Here is a 26,597-nt window from a genome sequence, read left to right on the forward strand (position 1 = left end):
CTATAAATAAATAAAAGCTCCTAAAGACTCAATATAAACGTGGCAATATGTAAAAGATATTATAGATCTTTACTTATCTTCTCTTAGTCTTTATTCTATAGCTTATAGTGGTATTGTAAAAGGATAAGAAGAAAGGAAAAGACAAGTCTCATTCTCCTTGTCGATTGATATCATTATAACTTTCAGATCGGATGATGGTGTGCGTACTGACCAGATAAAAAATTTCTAAATAGTATCTAAAGGTACGTCATCTAAATTTAAATCTATGGTTATTTGATTTCAGTTATTGGTATTAAATTTTTTTGAAATATGATTATAATTTTTATGCATACTATTTGTATCATAGCAATATGTTTTAAAGTCAAAATAACTTAGATCATAAAGGAATTTTAGATCTATTTATGTGATTAAATCTATTAATCTTTTAAATCATTATTTCAATCTCGAACTAATATCATTTTTGAATTAATCTATGATGTATTATGTCTTATCTCTGAATCTATTCCCTCATACTCCTTGTATGCTTTGCGAGGGATATAACACGGGTGGAATCATGATAGAATTATACTATTTGTATTTGTTCGGTGGGTTACCATCAATAGCTTGCTGTAAGAAGTAGGATTATTGTGGATGGCGGCCTCCATTAGTCACTAATCTAATTATAGGCAATGATTATGTAGATGATAACATTGCTACATGTAGTAAAGGCTACTTATGTGTAGTAGCCCAAGTGCTACCGCAGCCTGCCTTGGATGCGAGTTATGTACACACAGTGAGGTCGTTGCATGCAATAACACAATAAGACAATAGCCCTATTAGGCACTGCCATTGATCGATGACTACAATAATATTATTGCGGTGATGTTTGCTAGTCACGATTGACGTCGATGAGACATTAGAGGATGTGGTTGCCAAGTGGCTATGTGGCGGCCATGGAAGTCGTTGATCGATTACAAAGGGAGTTCAAGCCAATACCACGTAAGCGATGGCTATAAGGATGGCATAGAACTTTTCCTTCTATGATAGCTTCCACGTGGTGAATATATATTTGATGGTAGTTGACCATTAATATATTCTCTATCATTTATCTCACCCCTCTCTCCCTTCCTTGCAATACATTCATAAAAATTTTAAAATGATTGATATGAATAATGTAGCTTATACTATTAGCATTGAAATATTTAAGGATAGATCTTAAGGATTATTAGGACTATTTCAGAAATGATATATTGATCGAGTCTTATATAGACTCAACTAGATATACTTGTTACTAGAGGTAAAAGATTCAATTAAAGCTAGTGGTGCCTTAAGAATGACTTAAAAATATTTTTTATATATATATAATTAAAAATTTATTATATGCTTAAACTTGTACAAGACTATTATGTATCACTTTGGTAGTTTGAATGTTGAGTAAATGCTAGAGAAACCTAGACATGTTAGAAAACTACAAAGAAAGTGATGAGATATATATACAAAATTAAATATTATATGCTCACATATTTCACATCATATTAGCTTAAAGTAGTGGGATATACAGATACTGATTTTGTAAATTACCTTAACAATAAAAAATCCATTTTAAGATTTATATTCATATTAATTGAAAAGATATTTTTTTAAAAAAATGTAAAGTAATTGTTTATTGCATTATGAATAATAAAAAATAAATTTATGATATGTTTTGAGACCACGAATCAAGTTTTATTGTTATAAAATTTTATCTCAAAACGAAGGAACGAATTCATGTACCTTCTCTCATCTTCCTTTAGTTCATATTTGAAAAGATAAGAAGAATGAGAGTCTAATTTTTTTATAAATCAATATCATTGTAACTTTTGAATCAAATGGCAATATACTTTTATAAATCAATACCGTTATAACTTTCAAATCAAATGACGATATACTTTTTGATCAAATAAAGATTTTTGAAATAACATCGATAAGTATAAACACCTAAACTTCGATCTATAACTATTTGATTTTAATTTTTGATATTAATTTTTTTACAAAAAATATAATTATAATTTTATATTTAGAAACAATATACTCATCCAGCGGTCAATACTAATTGAAGAAGCATGCCAGCTTTTGGACTCGGTGTGTTTTGGGGAGGCACAAAAGCACAAATTAGATGCAAATTTTAAGTGAATTATGAAAATATAAATAAAGTAAATAAAATTTAATATTGGCGATTGCGTCGAGGCTACTCTTCCCCATCACTTGCCGACTCAATACACAACCAGACATCAATTATAGTGTCATCATAAGTCCAAACGTACGTCGTCCAAAAACCATGATCATTGTGGCAATGTCATAAATCTTTTACATGGTATTAGTTGAACCTACAAATTTATATGCTGATTTGCTGTAATGATCAATCATTAATTGAACATTTTATCTCTGCAGTTACGACAGAGTTGTCTGAAAAAAATGGCATCCTATTGCCTGACTTCTCTAAACTCTTGCTTCAAGACATGGAGATTTTGCAGCCTCTTCAGTAAAGTAAAAGTGATCCTAGTCGGTTTCCGTAAGTACTAGGATGAATGCATCCTTCAGATGGCAGTTTGAAGCTGCCACCCTGCAAGACATGAGGTCGAAATCCCCACCAGATCTGACGTAGACATCAAAAAAGAACAACTCAGCTTAACTTACACCAAGCCGACGAACAATAGATAAGTCGATGGTGGTTCTGTATGAGTTTTTGAAGTGCTTACGGGTCGAACACTAGTCCACCAGCTTCATGAACAATTACAGCTCCGGCTGCCACATCCCTGTGGGTAGAAATTGATCAAACAAAATTTTGTTTAACATCAATTTGTAATGCTTTGATTATTGCAGTGAATACCATGGGCCGCCAAATCCAATCTCGTAGCACAGATCAAGCCTCCCACACGCAATCCCACAAAGGTTCAATGCAAGAGAACCACACATCCTAAGAGACCTTACCTGAGTAACAAAAAAATTGAATGAATTGTATTATTCACGAGATACATCTAGAATACATGACATTTACCTTGAAAAGTAAGTTATTGATTCTGTTAGTTGTCGCATCAACAGTTGATTTATCACGCTTCGTACCAACCTGCAAAGTTGTTGGTCTTGTCCATCAAATTGCACGAGCAAAACAGTTACATGATTATAGTAGACAATACACAACTTATCAACTACTACGTGAAAGAACACCCAACATTGTAAACTTAAATTGTCACAAGTAAGCCCATGCCATTAAATTTTTACAATCTAATATGTCATAGCTAGTGATCATGAATTGTCCAACAAAATCTTACCTGTAAGAGAGACAATAGGAGAAGTGACAGAAAATACATACACACATCATATATAATCAAAACTCAAAAGAACAGAAAAGAATGGATTGTTACTTTTAAGATCTCTGGACCCACACATATCAGATGATCTAATACATTTTTTGTTTCAGTAGACACACAGCATCAGTTTGATTTTTATCATCCTATCAAGTTGGAAAAGGACAAAAAATATAAATGTATGGTATAGGCATAACATATAAGGACACATTTCACACTTAATTTGCAGATATAATATGAAAGTTTGGTACCGCAAAACATTGTATACTATGGCACATCAGCTGACTGGCATGAGCATGATATCATCTACTTCATTGGGTCATGTTATGGAATGCAATGAACAAAAACGTAGTTAGCTTCATGATTCACCAAAGCAACTGACTTAGATAATAACAATCACAGGAGTGAAAGTAGCAGGCAGACCAAACTTTTTTCATGAAATAGATCATTTCAGGCAAAACTATATGAACTTTTCTAAACACATTCTATATGTATGTTGGTTTTCAGCCCTCTTTACCATGTAGAATATTTGCAAAGCAGTTGAGCATGACCCAGAAGCTCATTATGTAGGAGGTTTATTTGTTCTATCACCTGACTCCTATCAAGTAGTACATCCTTCTCTCACCAAAACCTAAAAAGTTCTTCCTTTTAGATAACTGTAATATATCTTTTGGGACACATTTTCCCATGCAATGAACTAAAACATATATCAATAATGCTCAGACACCTGGGCATCATTTGTTTTCTCATCAAATTTCAAAAACTTGTTCATTACTTAATATTCTAATTAAAATTATTCACCACCACTAGAATTATGCCATAATGTCGATGAGCAATCAATTTGTACCAATGATATAATAGCTGTATTCAGAATAATTTATCAAGTTATTAAACTGTGTGAACGAGCAGTTACTAGCATGCCCTTGCATTTGTTTGACCATAACAAGTTCTGGCAGCCAGGCTGCCCTAAATAAACGTTACTCAAAATCATTGAATAGACATTTTACACTCAGCCAAAACAATTTCCCTTCTGTCTTCTTAGCTACTTCTTAGCGTGTTGCTCTGTTCTCGGCCCTGAGAAAGATGATTATTTATCCTAGTTCACATCAGAAACTGGCATAAACCATTGGTGGAAACAAGGTTTGCCAGAAAATGTGTCCATAAACAACAAAAGGTATGCATTTTCAGAGTAGCTACAAACATATATTTCATTGCTGAAGGATACAATCCAAGTAAGATCATACAAGCATTACATACCTCCGTCACAAGGAGAGCCTTCAAAAGTTCACTTTGAGATGAAGCTGCAAAAATCAGATTCTTTAGCTTCACAATTTGATATTAAATATGGTATATTTCGTTTAAGGTTTAGTATTCCTCAAATCTGGAAAACCAAAGGCTATGATAGCAATAGATCAAGCCAGGTTTTGAAGGTTCCAAACCAAAAATTGAGATATACCTTTTATAGGATTTCCATTGAGGAAAGCACCTTGTCCACGAACTCCAGTAAACAGCTGCATATAATTACAGACACAAGTTATTTTACATGTTCTCCTGTTAGAGGCATAGTAGATGCAAAGTTTACAACTATTCTTCGTGTCCAGTGTCTAATAGATATGATCAAGGCATTTGGGGATTATGAAATTAGTTGTACAAGCCTAATAAAAATAGATGTCAGAATTTTTAAAGTCTGACATGCTAGTGACAAGACATATGATATAATGTTAATAACGCATTCAACACTTTGCAAAGACATATCAGGTAACAAGACTCGATAAATTTTCAGTCGCAAGTCTTAGCAATTATGTGATTTGTCTATATTGCTTCCCTAATAGTAGTTATGTAAGGTTATATGCTAGCTACATGATTTCAAAAATAAAAGAAAAGGCCCGCTTTTTGTTTCATTCACATCTAAAAAGGGAAAATGTGCATCTCATCTGAAGATCTTGAACCCTAACTATAACAATGTTGTTGGACAAACATCATACATCTGGCCATTATATTGATGTAAAATAACAACACCAAATATCACAAGCAGGGTGTCACTAACTTAATAAGCAAAACAAAATAATTTCTTTTTTTCTTCTTCTCTTTTATTCAAGTTTTAGTGCAAAATGACATACCTCACCAATTATTGGATTGTAAACAACACCAACAGTAGGAACCTTTCCAATAGCAAGACCAATGGATACACAGACAAAGGGGAACCTGTAGGTAATTACTGTCAAAAGAAAGAAAACAAGTGATAATGAGAGACGATCAATAGCTATGCTGCTTCAAATATTACCCATGGACAAAATTAGTGGTTCCATCAAGTGGATCAACAATCCAGGTAGGCTCATCAGTTAGCTCAGCAGTACCAAAGGCAGCAGATGTTTCTTCACCTATGAACTGTACAACAGGAAATAATCATGTGCCATGATGTTCCACTTGGCCCCAACAGGAAAGGAAACATAGTGCTTTTAATAATGCAAACACACGTGAGATATACCTTGTGATCTGGGTAGTGCTTTTTAAGGTGATTGAAGATGAGCTCTTCACATGCCTTATCAGTTTCAGTAACCAAATCCACCTGCATTGAACCAATGGTTTCATCATCATTTCAGACTCTTACAAGCACATGAAAGATTTGTGCAGTTAAATGTTTCAATCCTGGCTGACGATTGACAGACCCAGTTCCACATATTATTCAAGGATCAGACACCAGTAGTTACCATAAGATTCTTGACACCCAAACAGAATTCTCCTTCAAAATAAGCAAACGATTTAGGCAGAAGTTTTTCTGTGATGTAATCTCTGAATCTTGGATTTTTCAACGTGTTACATAGTGCTTCAAGGATGTAATGGGGCTTGGGTCAAGGGGTTATACTTGGGAGACAAAAGAGGTTGACTTGCCTTAGAAATGAAAGTATGCATCTCCATATGCGTATGCATGTTTCTACATCACTATATGTATCCATGTAAATTTATATGCAAGATGGCAATGCAATTGGTCCCAAACACTAGGGACATGCACAAAGATGAAATAACATTTTGCATGAACGCTTTGGTTAGGTGTCATATTGTCCACCTGCATTTTAATTTGCGTAACATGTTCTTGGTTTTTTCTCTCCGTGGGTTTCTGTTACCTAGCTCCCACATCAGAATAGACCGAAATGCTAAAAACTGATACACAAATTTTATCGTCATTGGATGGTGAATGGTGGAGCATCTCTCCCCCATGAGAAGGTCCAGGATTCAATCCCTATCTTCTGCGACTAGGCCCCTTTTGTAGGTTGTGGACTTGAAGAAGCTAAATGGATCTCGTATCCTACTTGCGGTCTTGGATTTCCTTGCATGACGATACTTTGTTGATGGACAATGGGCAAATGACCCGTAAATAGGTGGGAAACAATTTTCCCACACATTCTCGTAAGTTCGATTGCAGCATCCACGATAATTGCACATCCAAGCAATTATTTATTGTGTTTGTTCGTTGTGCCCTTGGAGAGGAATAAGATGAAAAAGAGAAAGCACCTGGCCTTTGTGCTCCACATGCTTCGTCTGGTAGAACCCCTTGCGAATGACCTGATCAAGAATTCCCGAAGAGAGAAAGATTAAATATCTACGACACGAACAGGAGACAATGATACGAAAAACCACGGGCCGATCGAGGGTTCTTGGGATCGATTACCTCCCCGGCGCTCTTTGCGGCGTCCACCGCCACAGCGAGGAACTCCGCGAGGATCGAACCGTCTGCAAATCCAATCAAGAACAAAGTAAAGCGATGCGTCAGAAGAGAGGATCGACGACGTCAAAGATTCAAGAAAAAGAAGGGGGAGAGGGGTGGGATTAGGGCGTGGGATGCGCACCGTTGCTCTCGCCCATTGTTGGGTTGTTTTGTGCCTTCGCCTGCGAGAAACTAAAGCAGCGAGAAGGAAGCGATACCATTTACTTCGATGTGAATGGCCTCAAATAAAGAAACGCGACGACGAGAGCGGAACCGGAAGGGAGGGTGGCGGCGCATATTCCCGTGCTGTGTTGGCGATCCGTCCGGCTCGGCTGTGAGGCGTCAAAGAGCGTCCAGCTTTCACGACCTCACGTTTCCGCTGGGGCCCACTCGAGAGGCCTCGTCCAGGCATCCTGCTCATGTTCAAACAGCGAACAGTTCTTTCCGTCAGAGATCGACCGGGCCCCGCTCGAGCCTAACGGACTTTATGACGTGAAGAAAGCCGGACCCTGTCGTCGATCGGACAACCAACGCGCTGGGCCTGCTCCGAGTGCTTCGGTTGTCGGACGGCAGGCAACTCGACACGTCGTTTTGGTGGGGCCATGATTCTTTATGACGCCTTTACATCGCATGATTCCTGCGGACCGTGTTCGCAGCATAATTCCCACCCACCTCCCAAGCATATGCCCTCCTCGACCCATCCCGTCGCCTGTTCGAACGCGAGGTCTCGACCCATCTCGGCCGTCCAACCCACTTCCAGACCAGAACTTCCCAATCTTGATGCAAATTAAGTATATTCCCGATCTCCCGAACAATCTCACGACACCAAAGAGTCCCCATAAACGTGTAACGATTGAAGCCACGTGTCCTGCGCATCATTTCGTGGAACAGACATCGAATGGGTAATCGAATCCCCATAAAGTACCTGATAAGTTCGTATTGCGTTCATCGTCATGGATGCATGCACACCAAATACTGGTAATTTGGTTCTTTACCTACAAATTTAATGTAAGAATCGCTGCTATCATCGTTGCTCATCTCAGCCATGTGCTGCAGCACATCATCCTGACGTACAGCTGAATCACCCATCATGAAATGTGGGAATTGGGTGCTGTGAACTCCTCCCACACGCTTATAAGATCTAATTTCCAATCTTGATCTAAGCTAAATTTGTTACTTGTTCCAATATGACCTTCTTAAATTGGTCCAAATAATCGTATCAAAGACAATTCTAGTGATGCCCGCAAGATTCTGCTTGCTGATGATCTCCTTCCCCACATGAATGTTCATTTGTGGAGGTGGAGCTCTGCCTTCAATTAATGTCCATGGCTTTCCCTTCACCCTCGTTTCCATGCCACAGCCAGTTCATCATTCTCTCTGCAACACCCTCTGATGCAGGGACTGCAGTCGATAGGTGGCGAGAGCAGCATCTTGTCCTCTGTCCTCACCCCCTTCTTCCCTGTCGACAGCCTCTTTGGATTTGGGCAAACAACAGGAAAGAAACAGCAGAATCCACCACACCTTGTTCGTGCATACACCTGAGCCTGACTGCCAAGGAATTCAGATATCTGATGAAGAAACTTGACGAACAACGATCTCATTTAAGCTGCATGAGTATATGACTTTATGTTACAACGCACAAATCAGCCTCTAGACTTCAATTCTCACTCCGTTTATCTATCTGATGGCAACAAGTTCATGTACAGAACTGGAACAGTCTCCATCTGGAAGTCTTCAAAGCTTACAATCCAATGCCAAACATGAGGAGGATAAGGGAGAAACAGTACTGCGATGTGATCAGAACTAGAAGAAGGAGCGTTTGGATGGAGCTCTTCCAACAGCTCTCAAAAAGTTGCCCAGTTCAAATGCCTTGGCGACCTTGGTTCCCCTCTTGGCCTCCGCCGACGCCCGCTTCTCCGCCGCCTTCTGGTGCGCTTTTGCCACATCGTTCTGCATCTTCTCCATTGCCCTCGCCCGCTGCTCATCCAGTTTCCTCTGTTCATGCAAGAAAAAGGAAGCATGGGGTCGGCTGAGAGCTGCGTGATCTCGATCGATTCAGCAGTCGAGCGTGATCAGGGTTGGTGATTAATGGCATACCTCGATCTTCTTCAACCGAGCCGTGGCTTTCTCGACCTGCTCGCTCTCCCACCCGTTGATGATCGCCTCCTCGCGCTTGAAGCGGTTGTTGATCTTGGCGACCTCCGCGGTCTGCCACGCCGATATCTTCGACTCCACCTCTTCCTTCTTCACCAGATGCACCCGGACCTCGTCGGCCGAACTGGAGGCGGCAGAGTCGATCTCAGGCGGAGGGCGACGGGGTGACGGGAAGGGGTTGTTGTCGGGGACGATAGCCAGCGGGTTAGTCTCCTCCAGCTCGTCTTCCCCGATCCTAGCGAGCTGGTTCTGAGGCCCGTCGTCGACGTTGCCGCCGTTACCACCGTCGTTCGGCATGGTGGAACCGGCAACGACCATGGCGTTGAACTCCCTGCTCATGGTCGTGAAGCCCTCGCTGGCGGCGTCGCTCCCTATGGAGAGGGAGGATGATCGGTGGCTGCCGCCCTCCCAGAGCTCTCTCCGGCGGCCGCGGCTGGGGTGGGAAGGGGGTGTTAACGCGTGGATGTCGCGGAATTCGGCGCTGTCGCTGGGGCCTTCTTCATGCTCAGCAGCAGCAGCAGGAGCAGGAGCAGCAGCGGAAGCGCGGTGCCTATGATCATTCAACATGTCCAAGTCAGGATCCTGCAGAGGGAAGAGATCAGTAGGAAGTATAGGAATAGCGGGTGGATAAGTCGTGGCTGAGCAACCATTAGATTCCCGTAGCCTCTTTGTTGGGAGACGACCAGTGTAGCCGTTGATTTATGGCGTCGAATCAACCAACTGCATGCTTCCTGCAGCGATGGTACTGAAGCATATATATATATATATATCTATATATATATATCGAGTTACATGACCTACTTATTAATGATGCATACCATGGAAGACTTACCTGAGGAGCTCAATGACATTGACTTGTTCATTGGACACATCGACGTTCGTCTGCTATAATTACTTTTACGATCACTGCGTTGTCGGTGGAATCAGTACTCGTCCTTAATTAGCTGAAGTGGGCCGACGATTCATTTATTGGATCCCTCTCCTTAATTGACTGCAATAACTGTGTCTTTCCTCTCCCATTCTGTACGTGCGTGCGCGCGTGTGGACCAGGGCAGGTCGTGCACGCAAGGGGGGTCGGGGGGGCTGCGTTCGCCGGGCAAGGGCGGTGGGATGTGACGCCATGGCTGTCGAAACGGGGCACTCGGACGCGCACACCTACCTCTCGTCTCCGGAAGCAGCCCCACGGCGCACGACGTTCCACCGCCCCGACCGTGACAGAAAGCCACATGGCTCGCGACAACGAAGTAGGGATCGCTTATCTCTTCTTCTTCCTCCTCTCGTCGGTTTGCTGCAGACCCAATAGTTCTGGACCACCTGGGTAGGGGTTCGATGTGATGTGCGCTTCGTGTGCGTGCAGTGTTTACGTCGGAAATAATAAACAACGAGTGCAGTGCGAATACGTGTACACCGACTCGGGAGACGTACTTGTCACACGTTTCCTGTGTGACATACTCGAGAGGGCCACCTCGCTGCCATCTGTAGGAAGCATGGACACGACTTGGCGTGGAGGGCACCGAGTAGAAGGTTTAATCGCTTGCCATCACCGTCAGTGGTACTATTGATTTATCACGTTACACACTTTGGCCAGTTTGCGGATTTGCGACTGAGAATTACTACGTTCCTATTGATTTGTCACGTTACACACTTTGACCACTTTGCGACTGAGAATTACGACGTACCTGTGTGGTCTGCATCACATCTCTCAGGTGGAATTCTACTCTGTCCGTGATCATCACTTGGTCTGCGCGACACTTGGAACACACTAGTGGTTATTTTACTTAGTCACCTCTGCTTAGATCGGTATCCCGTGCCTACTCCATGAGTGGGTTCTCCTTTTGCAGTTAAATTGATGTAGTCATCTCGATAGCGGTCACAATCAAAACATAAGAAACACTGGGCTTTTTGTTTGCTCTACATGACACCCAAATGCTAAAGGAGACCCAGAAACCGAGGATCATATTCACATTTGCAGAAGAGTTTAGCACAGTAGAGTAGTGACTGAAGCAGCACGGAAAAGATCGAGACTATGATACATCCAAAACTCAGAGATATCGATCTGAAATTGCAAAGCAACAAGAGTCTATGGGCGTCAAGATAAATCAGGCACAACCATCAATCTTTTGTGTAATAATATTGACACACTGTGGCTATAATTCAAGTCAATTTACACTATAAGAAAAATCAATATCAGACTTTTGACTACATTAAGACAGTTAGAGCATCAATTGAGCTGTTTCTATCCTCCGTAATCTTTCACACCAGCAACACCAGTTATTAAATATCTAATGTAGCTCGCTCCAAAGGCCAATCTGAAACTGGTTCATCGAGAAAGAAAAAGACGGCATAAAACTACTTAATTTGATCTTTAAGTATACATCCAGCTATGCAGACCCTCTCCATCAACTAAAAGTGTCGAGAGCCCAAGGCCAGTGGAGTGGTCGTGGAACAAGGCAAAGGCTACCTTGGAAGCCTCGTATAACAAGTTAGAATTAGTTTGACTTTGATGAAAAAGGGTCAACTGCTGGCAACATCTGATTGCAGCTTTGATGCGTCAATGCTGCTGCTCAATTCAGATAAGAATTCAGGCCCGTATCTTTGTTTCAATTCTCCCTGTTCCAGTAAAGAATTTCAAAGCTGTCTTAAAAGCAATATACACAACATAGAGAGAAGTTAAAAAGATTAAATGTATTTCTAACACAAGCACCATATCATTTTAAAAATAAGGAAAAAAAAGAAAACCATGATAGGGATTTTTGGGCCAACATATACGGCAACGGCTCACAAAAATAATCGTAGATTACAAATAGATTTAATTAATGCACCAACAAGCCATAATCGCTCAATACCATGCAACCATAAGGCTTGCATACTGAAAATTTCTCCATGACCATGATAATACACGTTGCTTATTGAAGCTTAAAAAGGAAGCACAGAGCTGCAGTCATATTGGTCAAAAAATAATTAAAATAAGAATTACTAGTAAAATCAACTTTACAATAACAAAAGCTGATTGTAGAGAAAGCATATATATGGGGTTGAGTTAAATACAGAACAACCCAATGAGACCTAATTCTTCATGAGCAACAGGCTTTATTTGATACTTGTATAATAACCAAAAATTATGCATACCCAAAATAATATTACCGTGGGACTGAAGGAATGCTAGTTAGATTAGAGCTTCCAAAAGTCTTAACAATTAAAGAATAGATGAACCAACACACACGCACGTAGAAAGAAAAAAGATTGCACATTATGTTGTATATGGAAAGAATCACTTATGCACGTGCCATATTCTGGTCACAAAGACTGTTACTAAGATTGTGTATGAGATAGTGTGAGCCCCACCCCCACATGTTAATTGTTGGCACATAACAACAAATGATTATTACATCCACATTGCACATTATATAATTTTTTTTAGTTGTAAAATGCCTGATCAAGAACATAAGAATTGAATTTTAAATGATATGTAGGAGACTATAATCTGATATACTTAAAAAATATACTATCAAAAAGGTGCCCAACTCTTTTTGGAGGCCATGATTGGTCCATAGGACTGATACAGGATATATGTATTATGTAGCAAACGTGTCCCGGATTAACAATTATAAACAATTTAGATTATACCTGACAGGTATATGACCTGTCTGGATGATATTTGGGTCTATTCCAGGTCAACAGGTAAAATGACAGTCTTATTCAAATATACACTACCAATAATAAAACCACTAACCGTGATTGATTTATTTTCAGCTTCCAGTTCCCCACACAATTTCTGGAGGTTTTCAAGTTCTACTCTGAGTGCGCTGTTCTCATTGTTCAAATCAGTCACTCTCCTTGCCAACTCTTCACATTCTTGCTGACAAAGGAGGATGATAAAAAAAGAGAGATTAGTATTCAGATGATTACAACATCATGCACCCATCTCACTCCAAGGTTAAAGAAAAAGAACAAAACACTGTTTTCAGTACAAACCACCTAAATATGACCATACAGCAACCAAAGAAACTAAAGAACTACTGAATCATGAAAAAAAGAAAAAATCTCAGAGTGAAGCTGCACAGAGAGTCCATATATCAAGTTATTATATCAACATCATGTTAATATACCTCAACAATAGTCTAAAGAGGAGCATTACCTGTGTAAAAGTCCCCTTTGAATCGTTATTGACAGTTATAACAGAGATGATACTCAACAACCGAGTAAAACGCATAATGGGCTCTATCCAACATCTAAAACCAAAGATATTAGGAAAAATAAAGAATCAAAAGTCCAGAACTGAAAACTAATGGGCTTAGTTACTAAACCAAATTTCACTACATTGTAAACGGGAGTAGTTTTTAGAATTGTTGAATAGAAACAGATGCATCTTATTGAACTAATACAGCTTTATCCCATATATTATCCTAACAGTTGAACAATTAAGTGGTAGGCGTTGACAACCATAAGAGTGGAACTACTAAAACTCTTAGAACTACTCAAACAAACAGTTGCAGGTAAGTATAAATGCATTGACATGTATGTTATACTTGGACATCGACCAATCTAAAAGTTATGATCAGTGAAAGAAATGGACCTTTTTGTTTTTGGGGCATAAATGCTGTAACATATATAATGGTAATTCTTAACATATCGCAATTTTAGAGAACGGAGCACTAGCTGAGAGGAGGATTGCATTAGGTATATGACAACTTGCATCAAACTTCACTAGAACAAACATGAACATGGACTTCTACTGAAAAACCATTGACAGAGAAAACATCAGAGAGCAACATATCACATAACCAAAAAGGTTTATGCAACTTTGAACCAAGATTAAAAAAATATAGGTACAAAGTAGGCTTTATAAATAAAAAAAAATTTAAAGAATCAGAGACAAAATAACATTATGAAATTGAGTCAGAAGAATAAAGACAATGTTATAAAAAAATACAAACTTATCTACACATGCCAGTTGTTAAATATTTTGCAAAGAACCAGGTCTACAATAAGAAAATAACAATATGACCATGTTGACTGGAACAATAACCAACCATAATGTATACCACGTAATGGAAATAATGTCTGAATATCAAGAACATAAAAAGGATAAGAAAAATAGATGATATGATGCTTTATCTGCTATACAATCAAAACAATTGGAAGCATTTTCTGAATCTCCCTACAAAGAGTTTTAGCAGTATTATTTTCTTTCTCTAAACAAGCAGCCAGAAAATGGTAGAAAGAAGGGGTGAAAAGAATAAAAATGATGAGCCAAAAAAAATAAAACCCTAACCTAATCTAACAGAATGACCATAGTTATAATTTCTCTACCCTTTATGACCCAAGCACTTAGCCCAAGTAATTATCTTGGAGGGAGATGAAACCCTCCATTATTCTGTTAAAAATTAATAAAACATACAAGCATATCAGTTTCGTTGTCAACAAATTATAATCTTGGCTACCTGAAGCACAACAAGGCTATCAAGATGTGCTCTCCTGACAAGTCAATAAGTAAAAAATATTTGTCGTATATTTTCCACTTAAGCAAGCCCTGATATGTCACTAAGTGAAAATGTATGTTGTACTTTCCACATAAGCAAGCCAGTCAAACCCTCTTGTTCACCTTAGCAGGAAACTAGGAAATAAAAATTAAGATTAAAAAAACAAAAGAAGTGATTCATTTTCTTTTTTCAGTACATAAAATGATGTTTAAGTTGCCTAAAGCATACCTGCTTCCTTAACCTTGACCTCCTGGCAGACTCCCGATTAGACTGTTTTCTTCTCTCCCGCCTCAGGTCACGTTCGTCCTGCAATATACTACTGATCAGTGAAAATTGAAAAAAAAAAAACAAAAAACAAAACAAAAGGAAAGGAAAGAGAGGATAATCATTTAGGTGACAATTTTTGCTGGATGCTAGATACTTCAGATATGCAGTTAAATCAAGCATGAGACAATGTCCATGATGTAATAGACTAGTCATTTGCTAGATCCACTGCTGTTCATGCATGACCTGCTCCGGCCTATCATTACTGGTCCAGAATTCAAGGCACTAGACCCCACCTTTGTAGGTACAGATCCAGCAGGGGAAGCACCCCAAAAGTCCATCCCGATATTCAAATTAGTTGGAGGACCAGGCAATGCTGCTCGTCCTGGGGCTGAGACTGGAAGCTTTTTGGCAGTCCGCACTCTTCCAGCAGTACCGCTATTACCAGCAGTGTCAAAGGAATGAGAACCTTCACCTGAGCAAAACCTGTAGGAATGAGAATCATCGCAGAGTTGCCAATTGATGAAGACAATAGTCATCTACCACAGAACTTACCTTCAGTTGTATTTCCATAACTTCTTTTTCTGTTTGGGGAATGTTCCTAAATATTCGAGAAAGCTTAGTGTTAAGAAAAATGAGTGAAGTACTCCACACACTTACAACAAACAAAGAACCCAACTAGAAAGATTATTGATAAGAAACCAAGCTAGAGCTGTACTCAACCACAAGAGAAACATACTGACACATAAACAAAAAGAAAAATCAGCCACATATGTCAGCATGTAACATTGCCTGAAGAATTTGTCTATCAAGTGGTGCAAATTTAGAAAGAACCTATATGTTTCTTAGTGTCACCACCAATGAGGTGACCGGTCAACAATCAACAAGATAACAACCACAATAAAACTGAGAGATTTGCTTACCTTTGGTTGGTCATAGTCTTCTTTAGTATCTGATGACCCGTCTGTTTCACTGTCATCACTGCCCACAAGATCAGATAGTTAACAAAAAATTCAACAAACTATACAACTAGCACGAGTTCAGCTAGCAAAGCTGACCTCTGCGAGGCATTCTCACCAGCACCAGAGGCCCTTTTACCATCATTCCCTGATTTTCCTGGTGATCCCTCTAAAATTTTGGAAGTCCTCTTGCTCGTCGGCTGGTTGTCCTTCGCCTCTGTCGGCCTCCCTTCGGTTTCCTGGGTTCGAAAAGCCACGCCCTAAGAAGTCATCAGCACGAAAAAATATCCTCCGTCACGAACCCAATTTTAATTTGACAACAAGGGTAAGGACAAAAAAGGGTTAAGGAAAGACACTCGAGATAGGTTTACCGCATTTATCGGAGGCTGAGCATAAAAACCCCCTTGCGGATAGAACGAAGCGTAAGCAATCGGACTGCCGTAGGGCGGCATCACTTGCTGGATATATAATTACCCCAAAACAACCACGAAAAAATAGGTAAATAATTTATATTTAATCTGCAGATAAACTTTTTCCTGTGCAACCCCACCAACCCACGCACCGAGAAAGATTAAGCAACGAACCTGAGCTCCCCAAACGACAGGCTGCGCGGTTGCGATGGGTGACGGGGAATAGAAAGCCTGGGGCATCACGGCGGCAGCGGCGGCTCCCCGGTCGTAGAAGGCCTGAAAGGAGGCGGACCATTCGGGGGGGACCAGTGCAGTTGCCGGCGGCGCCGCCTCTCGTGGGGCCTTGGAGGAGGTGGAGGCGGAGCTGGCGCCCGTCGTCCTCTTTTCCTTGGGCGAGCCCATGGGCATTGAGGGTAAGCTTTAATCGCGACACGTGGACACCACACGAGCAGCGATGCAGAGCGGGAGGAGGGGCGAGACGGTGGCGAGTAGGAGCTTGACTTGGCAACGACGTGAGAGAGAGATCTGAGCTAGGGTTTCATTTAAGAGTGTGTCCGACGCGGGGATAGAAGGCATCCACAAAGAGCCAAATAAACTTTACACCCAATCGTTACGGGAATATCATACTCGATGACGTGTCAACGAGTGCGGCGTTAGAACTGGAAATTGCTGCTTAAATGGAAGTAAGCGCCCTCGAGACGACGCGTGGGACCCAAACGCCCGTCAGGTTCCACAGGACTGACATCACCCCTGAGGTGGCACGTCAAAAACAAGCAGCGTGAGGGTCCCGTTCAATCGGTCACCGCCGAGGCACCAAACAGGAAAAGAGGCCCTTCTCATTGGCCGCAACTCCCGCGGGGGCGGGGCGGTGCCCGATGAAGCAAGAGAAACGGCTGGGAAACGTTTGTCTCTATCCTTGTAGGCGTAAGGAAAGCGCGTGTTTTATTGCGTGTGCTTTCGACACTGCTCGATTTGGAAACAGAGGGAAAGAAAATGGAGACGAAGTGGGAATGAGCGTGAACTGATGGAATATATGCGTACCTGCCGCCGAGTCGTTCTTCCCCTCGATTGATGTACATGTATTTACGACAATACCTTCATGTATTTACGACATAATCAGTGAATAATTAATAATTCAGGAGGAAATTAGAAAAAGCTATCAAGATGGAACGAAAATAATTGTTTGATCAATATACCCAATATTTCATCCAAGTAAAAGAATCATATTACATCTCGTAATTCCACGTACTCTCAGCAATCAACTTTGGAACTTTTTGTAGCTCTGCTAAATTGACAGTTGCAGATATCTGCACAGCAAAATCAATCATGAGACCAGTAAAATGGCATTTCACATGCAAATTAAAAGAACAAGATATCTGTTATACAATAAAGAGAATGGCGACACTAACAGAGAGATAAGTGGATTAAATGACTAACATATTGTTAATTTTACACTAACCTTTTAAGAAGCAGAAAAAAAGAAACCATGAAAATTCAGAGGTGATGATTATTTGATGAACAAGGAGCTTCTAGTTTGTAAGATAAGATATATGAAAAATTGAGCTGAAGAGACTAGTTAAATTGAACAATACACTATAAAGATAAACGCATGGTAGGATTCGAAGAGGTACATGAAACTACAAGGGCAGCAAATTATCAAGATACTTGATATCGTTACAATTAAAGAAGTTAACCATATAAAATAATGATCTCATGGCAGTTTAAATGCCAATCTGTTGCCTTCATGACGATGTGCTCAGCCGTGCATGTCTAAGGGCCACGTGATGGTGTAGCCAGTGTGCGTTCGCTGAGAGGTCAAGGCACTCTCGCTCGGCTGTAGATTGAGCAATTGTCAGTGCAGACCTGTATCATGCAGATTTTGCATCTGACCCAAATTGATGCCAATTAGATGAATAAGAGAAGTAGACTAAGAGTTGATAAAAACTTTAATTGCTTCCAATGTGACCAACCTGACTTTTACTTGATCACCAAAGCTGACAAATTCATCAAAATCCATTCTACTAACCATATAACATAATGGTCTCATGGCACTTTAAGCATCAATCTGGTTGGCTGTAGATTGAACAATTGTCAGTGCAGATCTCTGTCATGCTTTTGTACCTGATCCAAATTGAAGCCAATTAGATGAAAAAGAAAAGTAGACTCGGACTTGATAGAAAAACTTTAGTTGCTTCCATGTGACCAATCGACTTTTACTTGATCAGCAAACTTGATAAATTCATCAAAATATTTTCTACCATTATATACAGCTTAAAACATCCCAAGAAATTAGACCACAGTAGACCACTTCCCTATTTTATTTTTGGTGTTTCTTCTTCTAAATCTTCCTTCTGGTTTCTTGAGTAATTTAGGACCCTTCTTCTAATGGTCAGCTACATTTTCTCCAACTACTTGTGAAGAGACATTTGGCTGACAAGGATATACACTCTGTGGGGTTCAGATCTCAGATATAGATAATGGAATCAGAGTTATTACCTATATAACTAGGACACCTCTAAGCAGATCAAACCTGAAAAACCAACAATCGAATAAAAAGAATCTAAGCCCATCTAGAATAAACCTTAATAATCAAAGACCCAATTGAATCCTAACTTAATTCAGACACCAAATATCCATCATCAGGTGAAAGGTCAACCCATTTAGCCTCAAGCCATTCTAAATGTCACCATAATTTTCTTCATAAAATCCAAGAAATTTCATGTCTCCATGAGTTGTTTTTGAGCCATTTTAATACTCATATCCTAGGGAAGTCTATCGACATGTTTGTTCTATGTTAGTTACTTGAATCTAACTCAAGCTTTCTCCCAAGGTCTGACTTGCAGCCTTTGTAGCTGGTAACTCAATATCAGTCCGAAAATGATCTACTAATTTTGCATTTCTTTTTCAGCATTCGATCAACTATGACAAATAAATCCATGGAAAACAGCCTTGACCCTTTCTGCAACCAGTGGTTCAGAAAAGATATTAAAATAATAAAAAGCATTACAGATGGACAAACAAACAAAAGAAGTTGCACTGTTGGAGTCGAAGACCATAGAAAGTCACAAGAACACTATGGTGTAACATATGTTAAGAACATGATAGCTTAAGAACCAAATCATAGTTCATCAAGTGCACTTTGAGTTTGTCATTTCGTGAATGATTATGATAGCAATAGAAATGATGGTCTGAACTTTGTACATTAATATAACTTGAAAGTTTGATGCTATAGGTGATCAATCCTTTAAATGTGTACCAATTCAGGAAGTATTCCATGTAAAAGCAATTATGTGACAAATTTTCAATAAGTTGTTCCGTAGACAGTTTACACCTACCATTTCACAATAGATTTCTTTGAGTTAAATTTAAAAACACTAGAATAAGAAACAATTTACCTGTAGGATCAATGTTCTAGCTGGAAGTTGTACTCAGAAAAGCTAAAATTGTTTGTGAACATATCAATAAAGAAATCTGAACCATCTAACACAAATAACAAATTAGACCAAGATTTCATCAGTATTATTATTATTATCTAATGTTGTCCAAAGAGACCCATGCTGCTTAAATTATGGAACCAACTTATAAACAACATAGACAATTCACAAGGAGCCTCAGAAAGCAGAGATCCCAATTTACAGGGTGTAGCAAAATCAATGTAAAAGGCTTCCTTGATTACAAATGTAAACAAAAGCATCCATTGAGCAGATCTGTACTCCTGTTAGCTTGCCATTTGAGTATTAGGCAGAAAAGTATAGAAGTTACCAATCTCAATCTAATCAATGAATTGAAAAGAGGATAAATCAGTACAACTATATGCTTTTCAGGCCAAGAAAGGAAGCATCACAAAAGGAAACATGATAGAGGGATTATGGGTCCATCATAATTTGGAGCATTGCTCCTCCAATAGGATAGCAGTTCAATTCCTATATGTAGATTCATGTATTCAATAATTGAGCTATTACCTTACCCAAAGGATTGAGGCCTCAACCATACCGACCAAAAAACGAAAATGATAGGACCAAATTGAATACCAGCTCAATTAAACATGATGTGTGATATTTATGAGACCTAAAAATGAAGAAAAAAAAGTGCCAAGCAGGTGTGAAGTTAAGCAATTTTAACAACATACAAATTTTATTAACAATCTAGAACCATCAAAACAAGGTGAATTTAGATAGGTATACACGGTCTAACATTGTTATGCTAAGAATTAATAGTCTAGATGCTCATTTTTACTTGCCTTTTTCTTGATGAACAAGAAAAAACTTCCCGAATTGTGTTGATGCTGGCTTTAGCTTATTTTGTCCATGTAAATCATGTTCGGTGAGTTGATGTATGCTCGAGGCAGCTTATAATCTACTTAAAACACTGTTTATAATCACAAGTGAGAAACTGACTGGTAAAAAAAAAAAGGCAGAATCAATAGGCTATTTCTAGAAAAGAACATATGAGAAGAGATCATCTTCATTTGTGATCCAACTGCATATCCCATTCTACTCTTGAATACGCCTTAACTCTTAACTAGATATCTACACACATTCCACTGATATGTTTCTCCAAATCGAAAAGGAGAAGAATTTTGGCAGGGGTGATCGTGGATTACCTTGAAGCAGCCGTTGACAATGGAGTCCTTGCTCCATTCGATCCCAGGCGTTCTTGGACACGTCCTAGCAGGGTTCCAGCACAGTCCGCCGAAGCTCCCCATGTGCGTAGATGTACTTGACCTTGCACGCGCCAGGCGTGCCGAAGGAGTAGCTGACGGAGACCTTGTTGGAGAAATCAAGGGCAACGGAACCATCGAGGGCCGCCCGGTTGTCCCTCGGCGCGTGGGTGAAGGTCAGATTCACCGTATTCTCCATCAGCCGGATCGAATTCATGAACTGGAACCGAACATCTAAAGACGAAGGGAAGGGAGAAAGGATTAAGCGGTCGATAAATCGATCAAGGTATGGAATGAATGGACTGGTAGATGGACCTTGGTGGGAAGGTGGCAGTCGAGGATGAATGCGCCGGGCTTCTCGAGGGAGAGGACAAAGGTGGCATCGGATATGGAGGCCTTGAGGCGGACGTCGCCGGCATCGATGGCGAAGGTGGCCACGGCGCTGGCGCTCTCGTTCACCTCGTATCGGCCCTTCAGCGTAGCCTTCATCACTCCTCTCGAACTCCTACTCCTCTCCGAGGGTTTGGGAAAAGGAGAGACGGAGAGAGGGGAGGTTGCTATGTGGAGTCCGCCGGCTGATAAGCTACAGCATGGCCGCAGGAGAGAAGCGCGCTTTGTGAGTCTGCGTGTGTGTCGATGGCCTCTTCTACTTTCTATTTATCTTCCCCCATAGTTTCCAAGGATTGCGCAGAATGAGAACGAAGATATGTATCGAAACGTGCGGCATAACGCCACAGAGTTTTTAGGTGTAGAAATGTTACCCGCGCACTCTTTGGTCATAATAATACAGTAAATACAAATGACTCTAACGTTGATTTAAAATAATCGTAAACTCAAAAATGCGACTAATTATAGATTATCTGTGCAGTTAGTTATCTTTAATTTCTCGATACTTTTACTTAAAAAAAATTATATTTATATTTCTATAGTTATAAAAGTGAAACATTTAGATGTAATTATCCTAAAACCATCGATTTTTTCAAAAAATATAAAAACGAAGAGTAAAAAAATAATTTTAATATTTCAGTTAATTATGGCAAACAACATCGATGGTGGCAGACGATGACGTCGCTGAAAGTTGTGGGTGACTGTTGTGAATGAAGAGAACGACGATAAGAGATGAGGACTGCTCGACAACTACGTTGACGACGAGTATGACGATGTTCGTCAAGAGCACGATAACTGCTCGCCTACCAACCTTTCAAAGCTTTTCTTCCTATCGATAACAATCGTGAAGAATAAAACTCCACCTCCAACGAGCCCCTCATCTTCTCTTTTTCATGCTCATGTCAAAACTAATACAGTAACTAGAGGAGCGATAGAAGCTTTGGCAACCCAAACTTCGGGTCGAGCAATCCATCCAATGAGTCAACAACAAGGCAGCCACCATCTTTGTCGTAAATGCCTCAATAGTTAGCACCATCTACCCCAAAAAAACCATCGATACAAACAAACGATTTTGATCGAGCATTCAATATTGTAACAGTAAAGGATATCATGCAACAGACAAAAGATTGCAAAATCGGGCAATAGGCATACATACTCATTATCCATCGTGGCACACACCAAGCTGACTTGCTACAGGAGGCATAATAAACTACACCGCATCTTTGACCCACTCTAAACAAGAACGTTTCGTTTTGCCATACTTTGTGACAATCTCAATGAATCAAAAATGAACTACAACAGGGTAGAATGCACTTATTATGAGCGATCCCAGGAACTCGACAGCGGCAAACTCTTAAATCTCTATCCATCCTCTTTTGGGCGAAATAGAGGTGAAAGAGATAATCACATTGACAATTCTTATTGGGAAACATAAGCCAGCACCTCTGGTAACAAAGTTTAGTCTCATACAGCTACAGCAACTGCTTCATCCAAAGCAACAACTCCTGGAAGCTCCTTGCCTTCCAACAACTCCAAGCTAGCTCCACCACCAGTTGATATGTGACTCATCACATCAGCAACTCCAACTTTCTCGACTGCAGCAACAGAGTCTCCACCTCCAATGATCGTCGTCACCCCCTTCCCGCTGAGCTCTGCCAACTTCTTTGCAATTGACTGCCATGTCAACACAATCAGCCAAACTGTCTTTATAGGTGTACAAGTGTTAAATGCAAAGTTATAGAAACTTTATTCAACATTATCAATAATTTAAAACCTACATCAGTCAAACCATATTGAGTAGAAGACAAATTATCATTTACCTCAGTTCCCACAGCAAACTTGTCAAACTCAAAAACTCCCATGGGACCGTTCCAAATAATGGTCTTGGTTGTATCCAATGCATCACTAAATGTCTTAACTGAATCCGGTCCAATGTCCAACCCCATCCAACCATCAGGGATTTCAGACGCTGGCACAACCTGCAAACAGAATCGACATTCCTTCATCACCAATTGTTGTTGTTTTTTTCTTCACTAGTAAAATATAGTTGAAGCTGTTAACTTGAAATCCACAAACCATTATAGTGAGAACTTTAAGTTTAGACTACATGAGATGTATGATAATCGATAGTTTCCTAAGGCCAGTTATGAATTTTAATGAAGATATTAAATTAGCAAACCTTGCTCTCTGCATCAGCTGCAAATTTATCTGCAATAATGACATCAGTTGGTAACAAAAGAGACACACCCTTCGCTTTGGCTTTTGCAAGAAGTGATGATGCAAGCTCAAGTTTGTCGTCTTCTACCAAAGAAGAACCCACTGAGAAACCTTGTGCTTTGTAAAATGTGAATATCATCCCGCCACCGAGAAGAAGGATATCACACTTCTCCAACAGTGATTCAATCACCCCAATCTTAGATGATACTTTTGAGCCACCTACAATAGCTGCAAATGGTCTCTTGGGGGTTGAAACAGCACCAACAAGATAATCAAGTTCCTACAATTACATGGAAGAATCAAGGTTAGGAAAACAAACAAACAACAAGTATAAAAAATGGTAACCATTTGAAGTCTGCAAATCTAGAGCAACACGCATTAAATCAAGTACAGAACTGCAGAATTCAAAATCATATCAGCGTATACAGGACTTCCAAAGAAAATATATAGGTCTCCTAAGAACACATGACTGACAATTTGGTATTAATGTCTATAGTCACCTTTTGCAAAAGAAAACCAGCGACGGAGGGCTTCAGGAACTTGGTGACACCCTCTGTTGATGCATGTGCTCTATGGGCCGTTCCAAAAGCATCATTCACATAAAGGTCAGCTAGTGCTGCAAGCTTCTTTGCGAATTCAGGATCATTTTTCTCTTCCTCTTTATAAAATCTAACATTTTCAAGAAGTAGAACGCCACCTTCAGGTAGTGCATTAACCAATTTTTCAACTTCTGGTCCAATACAATCATCTGCTTTCTCAACCTGTTTGTCATAAAGGAATTCATAGTAAAACAAGACACTAGAATTATGCACTTCACATAAACATACAAGTTAAAACATGAACATACCTTGATTCCAAGTAGTTCAGAAAGCCTAGGCACAATTGGGTTCAAACTGAATTTTGGTGTGACACCCTTCGGGCGTCCCTGATTTGGCAGATAACAAAAATGTGAGTTCAAAGTCAATGGTTGTAGCTAATTGAAGAACAAAATGCAAATTAAAGCATTATCTATCAAAGTCCAAAATGCATTGTGATACATATATCACAAAAAAGATAGCCATAACCAGAATCTTTGCAATCAACTTAAAGTTGTATGCTATTGTCACATTTCATACCTATAAAAGTTAGATATTTAACTGAAACCATAGACTTACAAATATGTCTACATGGATTACCACACTGTTGACAAATTTTCGAAACAGATGGAAGCTTAAATAATACACCAGAAACTTCAAAAGCGACAGTTAATTGGCATCATTTACTAGATCTCCAGGTACGAGGACAAATTTAGTCCACACAGTGCAAAGGCAGAAACTTACTTAATCAAGTATCTCATGTATAAAGCCTACACTATATCCGAAAGAATAAGCAAAAAGCAACCATATATATTTCTCATGTGGATAAAATGTATGAATTGAGGGGGGAGGATAATAAAAAAAATATATTAGTTTCATCACAAATATAAGAGAACCAAGAAAAAAAACAGCAGTTTCCTAGTAAAGTCTGTCCTTTCAGATTAATTTGATATAGAAATACAAAAATGCTTTGTGGATTGTAGTAATACTGAAGAGAAGTAATGGGCATTATAGTTCCCATTGCTGTCATGGTAGTATGTTTGCAGAAAACTGAATGCTGCAAAATCTGATATCCTAACAAGGGTAGAGGACCAAAGGGCAATTCATGCCATGCATAACAACTTGGATAACTGAGGGCATAACATCGAAGAAGATCAAAGACTAAATGATCATATGAAGTACCATATTCTGGGCAATCACTATATCAAGCGGCCAATAACATAATTCCGAATCATCAAGAAACAAATGAGTTGACCGAGAACGGGAACATCTCACCAGATGACTGGAGAGGATGACTTTGGCCCCATTGCTGATCAAGTGCTTGATGGTGGGCACGGCCGCCCGGATCCTGGTGTCGTCGGTGATGTTGCGGTTCTCGTCGAGGGGAACGTTCAGATCCGCCCGGACGAATACCTTCTTCCCCTTGAGGTCGGCGGCGGTGAGGTCCCCCACGCTCTTCTTGGCCATGGACGCCACCCCGCGCGACCCCTTCCCGCTCCTCCCGGCCACGGACCTGATCTTCGCCGCCACGTGAGCCGCCAGAAGCGGGTCGGCCGCGGCCCCGGCGAAACCCAGCCGCCGAATCGGCGAACGGAGGGCTACCGCGCCGGAGAGTAGCGCCGCCGCCGTCGTCGACCGCCTGCGGGAGGAGGTCGGGAGGAGGGAGAAGGAGGTGGCGGCGGTGGAAGCCATGGATCGTAAACTCTTCGCAAAGGCGAGAGCGAGAGAGAGAAGCCAAGTAAGGAGGAGGGGGAATGTGATGTGGAGCAGAAGCGGGGGTTCGTGGATTTTTCTTATCGCTGAAGAGCGGTGGAGAGCGAGGGGTTCGATGAGAAGATTTGGGCTTCGTTTGTGGCGTGGGGTGGGAGAAAGGAAGGTGGAGATGACGAAGTCGTGGACTCAATTTAGCATGGCTTCCCTTCTAATATTCTATTACATAAATCATAAACCTCCACAATATAATAGGGTTTATCGCATAACATTTCTTATTTTAAACCTCCGAAATTGTATTTTTAATAGTAACTAAATCCAATAAAAATAAATTTGCATACATATTTATATGTACACATATTTCCTCAAAAGTTTGTGGTTCTACATTTACCATCAACTATATGTTTTATATGCCATTGAAACTCCAATTTACATTTTTATGTGTTCCTAAATTTGATCAAGCGAATGTTTTAGATGGATGTTAAAGGTAGAGTGGCCTATATAATTGGAGAAAGAAGTATATTATATTAAATTCTATGATTGGATTATTAAAATTTCAATTTTAACGCATTTAAATTTTCAAGAAGATGAACGCCCATTATTTAACTATAGAGGTTAAAATTAATAATTAATTATGACCACCACAATTGTCATCAGCTATTTTTGGTTTTCATGATTCTCATCTAAATAAATAAATAATTATATGTATTATAATTTGTGTAAAAAATTCGACTCGATTGCATTTG

General features: G+C 40.0%; 4 protein-coding genes and 1 pseudogene across 6 annotated transcripts; all 5 read right to left on the reverse strand.

Annotated features, from left to right (window-relative positions):
- Nucleotides 1–2,279: 2,279 nt before the first annotated feature.
- Nucleotides 2,280–7,369, reverse strand: LOC135639740 (inositol monophosphatase 3-like). Its single transcript, XM_065153616.1, has 12 exons — nt 7,175–7,369; nt 6,997–7,058; nt 6,840–6,890; nt 5,815–5,895; nt 5,611–5,714; nt 5,447–5,531; nt 4,783–4,837; nt 4,584–4,627; nt 3,017–3,085; nt 2,849–2,949; nt 2,718–2,774; nt 2,280–2,614 (listed from the first exon to the last, which is right to left on the reverse strand). The coding sequence occupies exons 1-12, from the start codon at nt 7,251–7,253 to the stop codon at nt 2,518–2,520; spliced, it is 885 nt and encodes a 294-aa protein (XP_065009688.1). The 5' UTR covers nt 7,254–7,369; the 3' UTR covers nt 2,280–2,517.
- Nucleotides 7,370–8,601: 1,232 nt separating this feature from the next.
- Nucleotides 8,602–9,917, reverse strand: LOC135639696 (remorin 4.1-like). The gene is made up of 3 exons (XM_065153565.1): nt 9,834–9,917; nt 9,130–9,768; nt 8,602–9,027 (listed from the first exon to the last, which is right to left on the reverse strand). Exons 1-3 carry the CDS (start codon nt 9,834–9,836, stop codon nt 8,836–8,838), a joined length of 834 nt encoding a protein of 277 aa, XP_065009637.1. The 5' UTR covers nt 9,837–9,917; the 3' UTR covers nt 8,602–8,835.
- Nucleotides 9,918–11,275: 1,358 nt separating this feature from the next.
- LOC135641621 (G-box-binding factor 1-like) lies at nt 11,276–17,040 on the reverse strand. Of its 3 annotated transcripts, none has more exons than XM_065157135.1 (9): nt 16,477–17,040; nt 16,264–16,350; nt 15,992–16,152; nt 15,857–15,914; nt 15,489–15,534; nt 15,230–15,408; nt 14,898–14,975; nt 12,920–13,045; nt 11,276–11,796 (listed from the first exon to the last, which is right to left on the reverse strand). In XM_065157135.1, the coding sequence occupies exons 1-9, from the start codon at nt 16,708–16,710 to the stop codon at nt 11,701–11,703; spliced, it is 1,065 nt and encodes a 354-aa protein (XP_065013207.1). In that variant the 5' UTR covers nt 16,711–17,040; the 3' UTR covers nt 11,276–11,700. The 3 variants fall into 3 exon arrangements, with proteins under 3 accessions (XP_065013207.1, XP_065013208.1, XP_065013209.1); XM_065157136.1 differs by having other exon boundaries at nt 15,992–16,131; nt 16,477–16,857; XM_065157137.1 differs by lacking the exon at nt 11,276–11,796 and adding an exon at nt 13,325–13,418 and having other exon boundaries at nt 16,477–16,858.
- Nucleotides 17,041–17,227: 187 nt separating this feature from the next.
- LOC135640681 (outer envelope pore protein 24, chloroplastic-like) lies at nt 17,228–22,516 on the reverse strand (annotated as a pseudogene).
- LOC103986552 (phosphoglycerate kinase, chloroplastic) lies at nt 22,477–26,018 on the reverse strand. Its single transcript, XM_009404568.3, has 6 exons — nt 25,417–26,018; nt 24,414–24,491; nt 24,067–24,327; nt 23,529–23,846; nt 23,170–23,328; nt 22,477–23,023 (listed from the first exon to the last, which is right to left on the reverse strand). Exons 1-6 carry the CDS (start codon nt 25,831–25,833, stop codon nt 22,814–22,816), a joined length of 1,443 nt encoding a protein of 480 aa, XP_009402843.2. The 5' UTR covers nt 25,834–26,018; the 3' UTR covers nt 22,477–22,813.
- Between the last annotated feature and the right edge of the window lie 579 nt (nt 26,019–26,597).

Source organism: Musa acuminata, chromosome BXJ3-6 (assembly GCF_036884655.1).
Source record: "Musa acuminata AAA Group cultivar baxijiao chromosome BXJ3-6, Cavendish_Baxijiao_AAA, whole genome shotgun sequence".
Classification (NCBI taxonomy): domain Eukaryota; kingdom Viridiplantae; phylum Streptophyta; class Magnoliopsida; order Zingiberales; family Musaceae; genus Musa; species Musa acuminata.